Source organism: Haplochromis burtoni, unplaced genomic scaffold (genome assembly GCF_018398535.1).
Source record: "Haplochromis burtoni strain Fernald_Lab_line unplaced genomic scaffold, NCSU_Asbu1 Contig_31, whole genome shotgun sequence".
NCBI classification, from domain to species: domain Eukaryota; kingdom Metazoa; phylum Chordata; class Actinopteri; order Cichliformes; family Cichlidae; genus Haplochromis; species Haplochromis burtoni.
The window spans coordinates 923,220-933,008 of record NW_024582392.1 but is presented as its reverse complement, the minus strand read 5'-3'; the positions used below and the strand labels follow the sequence as shown (position 1 = coordinate 933,008).

Sequence of the window (9,789 nt, the reverse complement as noted above, 5' to 3'; positions counted from 1 at the left end):
TCTCCAAATATCCATTTATTCTTCATAAAGTAGTAGGCTGTTAAAAATGGAAGAGTTGGCAGGAACAAAAAGTTAGCAATTCCAAGGTTCAGAAGAAACACATTGATGTATCCAAGAATTTTCCATTTCTGAAGCAGAGACTTCAGTCCGCATACATTAGCTCCCAGACCAATGATGAACACAAAGGTGTAAATAGCAGGCAGAGTTACATGTTCATAGACTGAACGAAACCATTCAGTCGTATTCATTCTGTCTCCTAACATGTTGTCCACACTGCTCTCCTCTGTGGCGGAATTAAAAGTGAAAGAAGTGGAAAGAATAAGATCAGATGTACATGTTCCTCCTGCTTGTGACCCTGCATGCATGCAGAAACAAGTTTGAGATCTGAGAAACATACGTGTGTGTAAATTCATGCATCCATTTCTTTGCTTGTTCACAAGAACAGCTTGTTATTATCTTTATCTCTCTCACACCTGTCCTTCATTAGACACTTTCTTCAGAAGCGTTCTTAAGGAGCTTCCCGACAGATCTCTAGTGTCGGATTATTGTCCTTTCTGGAGTGCCTGTAAACATTGATGTGTCCAAGATTTTTCCATTTCTGCAGCAAGAATCTCAGCAGCAATTCAGAGCGACCAGTGTATATGTGCATCATTTTTATTAAAAGACATTAAGTCTTTGTTTCAGTCATGTAGTAACTATTAAGCTTGACTGCACAAGGCTTGTTAGGCACTATAGAAAAATATCATACACACTTCTGGTTGTTAGAAGATAACTAATAATAGCCATGAATAAGACTAAAGTTTGAGATGTCCTTTAGATCTAAAAATAAGATTAATTACTTTTTTTCTACTAATATGAATTTTCAAATAATACATCATGATTGTGTTCAACTTATTTACAAGTGACATACTTTATATAGTGTTTTCAATACACCCTATAGATAGATTTAGCTTTGAGCACAGGTACATTGAAAAAAAATTCAAAGTTATCTTTATCACAATTTTTTTAGAAATAGACTATTTTATAGGATAATATGATACCTCTTTAGCAGTCCCCAGTAATGAGCTATGCTAATTATTAATGACAAAGCTTAGATGCAGTAGATAACAACTGGTAAATATTGAAAAGTTTATTCATAATGGCCATGAAATGTGCATCAGAGGAATCCACCTAAATTTCACAGTGGCTCGTATGGCAGACAGGAAATCCAAAGGTTTTCTACAGAACACAGAGCTACAAGCTGGCACATGACAGAACAAAAACAAGTTAAATCATTGACAGGAACTTAAAGGTTAAGAAGAACTATGATTATGTTGTAGAAACTGGAAGTTTGGATGTTATTAGAACAGAAGATGATGAAACAATCTGGTGAACAAAATGACAAATGAAGCAACAGCCCTTTATACCAGCTATGGCAAATAAGGTCAGTGAAGGTCACTTTAAATCTGAGGATGTATGCTTCCAATATTTTGCACAACAATTTTTAAGTGTCCAAGATTTTAAACTGACCAATAACAAAAAAGAAAACAAAACAGAGGTTGCCACTACAAAATACATGGAATATACATCTGGACTGTGTGTCAGCAAAAAACACAATAAACTTTACAGGCTTGAAGGTAGATTGAGTGTGAAGTGTGTGTATAAAAGTATGTATGTAGACCTTTTTGTTAAACGTGTTATTAAAAAAAGACAATAATAGTTAAAAGAATGATATAAAATGAATTACATAATGCAGTCTTTAAACTCAGACAACTAAACATCTGATAAAACTGCCGGACCAGCTGCCTGAGCTGAGCAGGGAAATCCTTTACATGGAGGTAAATCAGGGGAGTCGAAACACTATCCAGACACACAAGACCACGACTTATCTGATGAGGACCAAAAACTCCCTCATCCCAATCGGGACTCATCAGCTGTTTTGATAAAACTCTTGAATAAAGGCTGAGGTTCTTAAAAACAGAGCGCCGTGCACCACACAAAATGGGTTCAAGATCATTAAGCACAACCAGAATTCATACATAAGGTGCACTGTTGGTTTTTGAGAAAATTAAGGTATTTTAAGTGGGCCTTACAGCACGATAAATATGTTACTAGCACTAAATAACAAACAATTTATACATATATAATATAATTATACAGAGCCAGAGCTCTGTCCTGATCTATCATTAAAATGAAAGTTGTTGTTGTAAGAGGTTTGAATAATGCAATTTTCAAGGATTAAATTACATTTATTTCAAATACATAACATCATTAGTTAAATGCTAATAGCTAGTGAAGCTAATACAGAGCAATAACAAGGAATAACAATGACATCTTGCATACATGATAAGGAGAATGAGTTTTAAAGCAAAAGAGTAAATGCATTCCACCAGGTTTTAGTCATTCACAGACTACAAGGCAATAGAATAGGAAACAAAACATAGACAAAGGTATATATATATATTTGTCTAACCATCCATCCATTCGCTTCCGCTTATCCTTTTCAGGGTCGCGGGGGGCGCTGGAGCCTATCCCAGCTGTCATAGGGCGAAAGGCGGGGTACACCCTGGACAGGTCGCCAGTCTGTCGCAGGGTTAACACATAGGGACAGACAACCATTCACACTCACATTCACTCGCACATTCACACCTAGTGACAATTTGGATTAATCAATTAACCTATCCCCACAAGCTGCATGTCTTTGGACGGTGGGAGGAAGCCGGAGTACCCGGAGAGAACCGACGCAAACACGGGGAGAACATGCAAACTCCACACAGAAAGAGCCCGGCCTGATGGTGGAATTGAACTCAGGACCTTCTTGCTGTGCGGCAACAGTGCTAACCACCGTGCCACCGTGCTGCCCCACTATTTGTCTAACCACTTGTGCCAAAACTGTTATCCAGAAAAAGTGAGTGTTAATTAAGAGAATGAAGCACATTGTAGTTCATAAAGCAGTCTTTAACTTTTACTTTTGCATGCAAAGTCATTATTTACTGTTAAGATATTGCTCTGTTTGCAGTTTGTTCCACAGGCACACTGACATAGTTTGACACAAACAAACGAGTAAATGTCTGACGAAACCGCTGAAGCAGCTGTTGGAGCTGAGCAGGAATATCCATGACATGGAGGTAAACCAGTGGGTTCAAAACACTATTCAGACACACAAGACCACGACTGATCTGATGAGCACAGAAGACTCCCTCATCCCATGTTGGACGCATCCTGTGTTTTATCAGAACTCTTGAATAAAGGCTGAGGTTCTTAAAAATATGGTAGGGAATGTAACAAACTGAGAAGAGCAAAATCAAAATGAACAACAACCTTAAGCTTCTTTGTTTCACCACCTTATTAATGGTATTTTTGCGGCAGAGAACAAGAGTCACATGTCCATAGCAGCCAAGTAAGATAAGGAGTGGCATAACAAACCCAGTCAATGTCCAACCCACACTGTATTTCAGGTAATTCTCAGCATACTCTGTAGAGGTGGTATGGTGACATTTTTCAGTTCTATTTGTATGAGTGTTGTTTGCAGAGGTTTTTGGGTAGAACATATCTGGAAGACTTTGAACACTCACCAACAGCCAAACCAAAACTGAGATAGCCACAGAGAGAGTGACAGTTAATCTCCCCATCATCCTCATTGGATGGACAATAGCCAGGTACCTGTACACACTTATACAGGTGAGGAATCCAATGCTGCCGTATAAATTCAAGTTGAAGCAGAATCTTGTGATCTTGCAGAAGGCATCTCCAAAGATCCATTTATTCCTCATAAAATAGTATGCTGACAAAAATGGGAGAGTTGGCAGGAACAAAAAGTTAGCAACTCCAAGGTTCAGAAGAAACACATTAATGTGTCCAAGAATTTTCCATTTCTGAAGCAAGGACCTCACCGCCCATCCGTTAGCTCCCAGACCAATGATAAAAACAAAGGTGTAAACAGCAGGCAGAGTTACATGTTCATAGTTTGAACGAAAGAAGGAAGTTTTACTCGTCGCTATTCCTGACATGTTGTCCACACAACCTCTGTCCTTTGTAGCAGAATTAAAAGTGAAAGAAGTGAAGGGACAGCAAATGTATCTGTTGTTGCTTGAAGCCCTAAATGTTGAGTTTCAGGTTTCAGAGCTGAGATAAACATCTTTGCATCATCCCGTAACCCTCTGATTTGTTTTGATAGATCTGAACCTTTGGAATGTGGCCTCCTGTTCCTGTGGCCATTTGCTTTTTATGAACCTTATCTTTATTCCTGTTATTGTAGCCTGTTACCCCATGATCAGTGACGAAACCCTTTTAACTTTTACCTTTTTGTTCTTTGTATGTAATTAGCAACCCTTCCACTACTCTCTGTTACCCTTCTGGTATAAATAACAGTGGTCTGGTTTACCCACTCATACCCACTCTCTGAAGTCAGATTTTTTTCTTCAACACATCTCATGCATCTAATTCCTTGCTTTTTCACAAAGACTGTAGATTATTTTATCTTTTTAAAAACACTGCATGAAAATATAAAATCCATCATTGTGGATACCTTTTTTGTCTTTTTTGTTTAAGTAATGAAGTAACAGCACTTTATGATATGTTAAATAAATAAAACTCAGTGTGCTTAACACAGAAAATAAAGACAGATTTGTCTTTAAACTTCCAACAAGAAATGAAAACAGTAAAACCAAAGAAAAAACAATAACTGAAAGCACTCTTAGTAGACTGAGATCTATTTCTGGGAACATGTAAAACATCTGAATTTGATCCTTGAGAGGTCTGACTGAGCTGTAGACAGTGAGCAAGTCAGAGATGTACTGGGAATGATGGTACAGCCCCCACAGAGCCCTGATCTCAACATCATCGAGTGTGTCTGAGATTGCATGAAGAGACAGAAAGATGTGAGGAAGCTTACATCCACAGAAGATCTGTGGTTAGTTCTCCAAGATGATTGGAACAACCTACCAGTCGAGTTCGTTCAAAAACTGTGTGCAAGTGTGCCTAGCAGTATATGCTGTTTTGAAGGCAAAGGGTGGTCACACCAAATATTGATTTGTCTTAGCTTTCTCTTTTGTTCATTCACTTGATGAAAATAAAAGATTAGCACTTCCATTTTTGAAAGCATTCTTTGTTTACAGCATTTTTTTTCTCCACCTGCCTAAAACCTTTGCACAGTGCCGTATGTCTGGATTTATTATGTGTTGTGCATTGTTTATGTTATGAAACGGCTATGTGCAGGCAGGAAAAGGACCCAAAGTGCAGACACTCGGAGGCAAAACGTGAACTCAAAACAGATTTAATGCTAACTCCAAAAAGGTAACAAAACTGAGACTCCAAGGGTGGCAGGCGGGCTGCACAGCAAGATGAGGGCAGATCACAGCACAGACACAGAGAAACACGGGGGCTTAAATACACAGAGGGAGCAATCAGGGAATGGGAAACAGGAGGGAGACACAGCTGGGGCAAATCAGGCCTAAGGAGACAAAGGAAGCACAACCAGACACATTAACATGAGACACGGACTTTCAAAGTAAAACAGGAAACATAACACAGAGACGCATGACTTGACACAAGGATACAGCAGACAGGGGAGACAGCAACTATGGATCACAGACAGAAAACCAGAACACAAACTCTAACAAAACCCACACAGAAAACCTAAACTAAGAATAAACCTATAAACCATAAGGCACAGCTAGAATATAATGAAATAAACAAAATCAAAGAACCAAAAACACAAAACACTGGGTCGACGACCCAGGCACCCTAACAGTTTAGTCTTCTAGCTTGGTATTATTCTCCCCTGCTCCCTACTTTAGTTATCCACGTTTCTATTTCCTAGTTCATTGTCTGATTTGGTTGGTTCTCTTTCACGTCCAGTCTGTCTCTGTCTCATCTGTGTGTACATGTGTCAGTTGTGTGTCGTCAGTTTGCTTATCATGTCTTTCATCTCTGCGTTCTGTGTTTGTCTCTTCCTGTTTTACTTTGTTAGTCTCCGTCTGCATGAGTAGTTCTTAAACCTTTGCAATATAAGTTAAAAAAATAATCTACAAATCTTAAATCAACATGAACACTGCAACACAAGACCAGCTGGGGCAAGAAGCCTCTACTATACTACATGAACTTGTGTATGATATTGCCCTTCTCTCCTTTTGGGTGGCAACATTCTTAAAATTATTTATTTTTTCTATACTATTCTAGGATCTTTACATTACAATATAAAACACCTTCAGGCAACTGTTGGTGTTGTGTTGATTTTTTGTTTAATTTTCGATCATGTAAACAGTATACAAAAGTTTGTTTAGGAAAGAAAAGAAAAAATGCAATACAAAATAAAGCTAAATACAATAAACATATATAATTTAGACACTACATAAAGTACAGGTCATTATCGTTTCAGCATATTTTGCCACAAAGGTAAGATAATGACATTACTGTTTAACTATAGTGTTATGAGGGTCTTGGTGGCTTCTCATAATAAGCCAAGGGGTGTGGGTGAAAGCGTGTCATAGATATTAGCTGATTAGATGATTAGCTGTACCAATTCTAGGCACTGCTGTCTATGTAACATCATTTTACCAGGATGCTTTACATGGAAAATAAAGGATCTTTACTTATGTATCGCACCTTTATTTATTGATTGCATTTAGCAGGAGGTGCTGTAATCATGCCACAGTTGTCCATTGCAAGGATCACAAGATATTTGCATTAGAAATAAAATATTGTTATTAAGTGGCTGCTAATGTTGACTTAGTCAAAACCAGTGAAATTTTACACAGTGTGAATACAATTACAACAAAGATGCATGTGTGTAGAGCTGTAAAACATTTTTAAGATTTCTAACATATGGCAAACTTGTTAAACTTTATCAGACTGTGTCACAGGGATTCTGCCACTCCTTGATTTAGGCCAATTAAAGATCTGGCGAGTTCGCTGGAGCAGCTGTTGGAATCGAGTAGGGAAATCCTTTACATGGAGGTAAACCAGGGGAGTCAAAACACTGTTCAAACACACAATTCCACGACTTATTTGATGAGCCCCAAAGACTCCCTCATTCCAATCTGGACATTTCTCTTGTTTTGACAAAACTCTTGAATAAAGGCTGAGGTTCTTGAAAATATGATAGGGGATGTAACAAACCGAGAAGAGAAGGCACAAGATGAATAATAACTTTAAAACTTGTTTTTTCACCACTTCCTTTATGGTATTTGCTTGACAGAGAACAAGAGTCACATGTCCGTAGCAGCCAAGTAAAATAAGGAGTGGCATAACAAACCCAGTCAATGTCCAGCCCACACTGTATTTCAGATAATCCTCCACATACTCGTTAGAGGTGGTATGGTAGCATTTTTCAGTTTTATTTGGTGAGATTTTGGAGAAGAAGATATCTGGAAGACTTTGAGCACTCACCAACAGCCAAACCACAACTGAGATAGCCACAGAGTGAGTCACAGTTATTCTCCCCATCATCCTCATTGGATGGACAATAGCCAGGTACCTGTACACGCTTATACAGGTGAGGAATCCAATGCTGCCGTATAAATTCAGGTTGAAGCAGAATCTTGTGATCTTGCAGAAGGCATCTCCAAATATCCATTTACTGTCCATAAAGTAGTACGCTGACAAAAATGGTAGTGTTAGCAGGAACAAAAAATTAGCAACTCCAAGGTTCAGAAGGAACAGATTAATGTGTCGAAGTTTCTTCTTTTTCTGCAGCAGAGACTTTAGTCCCAATCCATTTCCTCCCAGACCAACAATCATAACAAAGGCATAAATGGCAGGTAGAATTTTGTGTTCATGGAGTTTTAAGTTGCCTGAAGTACAGGATCTGTTATTCATTGTGCTTCTAAAGCAAAAGTCTGCACAATCTTCCCCCTTCATGGAGACTTCTATGTCATGAAAGTGAAAGAAAACACACCCTATTTTTATTTTTTTACAATTTATACGTCATGTTCAAGCTTGAATTCCTGCCCACCGAAGCATAAGACTGAGATCTCAAGTGAATGCAACATGTCTAATACATATGCATGCAATCTTAATCTTGCCTTTGGGCATTGTTTGGAATGTGAAAGCAAGCAGCGTATTGTTTTTGTATTTTTACTATATTTTTCAATAAATCTAAAAATGAACATCCTCACATTTTCACACAAGTTCTCAAAGTACACAAAGACACTTAAACCAAAACAAAGAAATGCAGAAATATAATATAATATTTGAGGCCTGTCTGGTGGTGGCATGCAAGAGTGGGCAGGCATGGAATCCTAAAATTCACCAGGTGTTGCAAATGCTTTTGCAGGATAGTCAGTGTCAACAAGAACTCGTATTACTAGATGTAAACGGGAAGCTTAGGTCTCTTCCACAGAACAAGATTAAATTATTTGGAAAAGAAGATGGGGGAGGAGATAGACTGGTAGTAGGTGTATCAGCTGGCATGTGTGGGGAAACCACAGTAAACAAGTGGTGGAGAGGTTGGAGGGAGTGCGCAATAGAAAAGGTGAAAACTGACTCCTTCAGTGACTATAGTTGCTATGAGGTAGTGACCTGATAAAAAATTATTAGGTTTCATGATTTTGACAGACCTCGCTTTTCTTGTTCACCCTGACAACTTTGTGCTTTTTTGCAGTCTTTCATGGCTAAACAACTGTAAATTATCACTTTTACAGTTGCCAAAATATTTATCAAAATAAAAAATGATGGATTATTTTTAACTGTTTAACTATTAGTTTCATGTGAGTCAATATTACTTATTCTGAATCAGTAATAGATTATAATAAATCAGTAATGTTTAAGGTTTTTAAATGAAGCTTATTCCCAAAGTTCAATAAGAAAGTTCTATGGCCACATGTGTCAGCTCCTGGGTGCTGACGCCTAAATGTAAGCTTTATCAGACTTTCCCACGCTGTCAAGCCGCTTGTGTCATCACTGGTCTAGTCCAATCACCTTCTCGCTGCTTTCTCCAAGCCAATCAGCATTCATGGTGCATACTTTAGATTTACCTGTGAATCTCTTTCTCTTTCACAGAGGTCCTGCTCTAAACCCTGTCGCAGCTGGGGTTCCGTTCTGCCGGGATCGCCGTTGGAGTCAAAGTCATGTTAATTGTTTCTAATGATCTGTCCTTATTGAAATATTCACCAGGTGTTGCAAATGCTTTTGCAGGATAGTCAGTGTCAACAAGAACTCGTATTACTAGATGCAAACAGGAATCTTAGGTCTCTTCCACAGAGCAAGATTAAATTATTTAGAAAAGGGGTGTATCAGCTGGCATGAAACCACAGTAAACAAGTGGTGGAGAGGTTGGAGGGAGTGTGCAATAGAAAAGAAAAAACTGACTCTATCTATCTATATGTGTGTGTGTGAGTTGATTAATCAGAGAAAAATATTAAAATATTTTATTACAAAGAGTTCTGAGCAATTTTTCAGTTGCCATCTTTAAATATTTACAGTGGGGCAAAAAAGTATTTAGTCAGCCACCGATTGTGCAAGTTCCCCCACCTAAAATGATGACAGAGGTCAGTAATTTGCACCAGAGGTACACTTCAACTGTGAGAGACAGAATGTGAAAAAAAAAATCCATGAATCCACATGGTAGGATTTGTAAAGAATTTATTCGTAAATCAGGGTGGAAAATAAGTATTTGGTCAATAACAAAAATACAACTCAATACTTTGTAACATAACCTTTGTTGGCAATAACAGAGGTCAAACGTTTACTATAGGTCTTTACCAGGTTTGCACACACAGTAGCTGGTATTTTGGCCCATTCCTCCATGCAGATCTTCTCGAGAGCAGTGATGTTTTGGGGCTGTCGCCGAGCAACACGGACTTTCAACTC

At 38.3% G+C, this 9,789-nt stretch overlaps 2 protein-coding genes across 2 annotated transcripts in view; both read right to left on the bottom strand.

Moving 5' to 3' along the window:
* The window catches only part of LOC102292127 (P2Y purinoceptor 1-like), a 6,091-nt gene extending 1,519 nt beyond the window's left edge, over nt 1-4,572 (bottom strand). Inside the window, exon 1 of the mRNA XM_005918787.3 lies at nt 3,178-4,572. Within this exon, the coding sequence (XP_005918849.2) occupies nt 3,178-3,989 (812 nt within the window). The 5' untranslated portion in view covers nt 3,990-4,572. The remainder of the gene's footprint in view (nt 1-3,177) is intronic.
* Nucleotides 4,573-5,122: 550 nt separating this feature from the next.
* On the bottom strand, nt 5,123-7,887 carry LOC102312068 (P2Y purinoceptor 1-like). Its single transcript, XM_005918949.3, has one exon. The coding sequence runs from the start codon at nt 7,837-7,839 to the stop codon at nt 6,817-6,819; it is 1,023 nt and encodes a 340-aa protein (XP_005919011.2). The 5' UTR covers nt 7,840-7,887; the 3' UTR covers nt 5,123-6,816.
* Nucleotides 7,888-9,789: the final 1,902 nt, after the last annotated feature.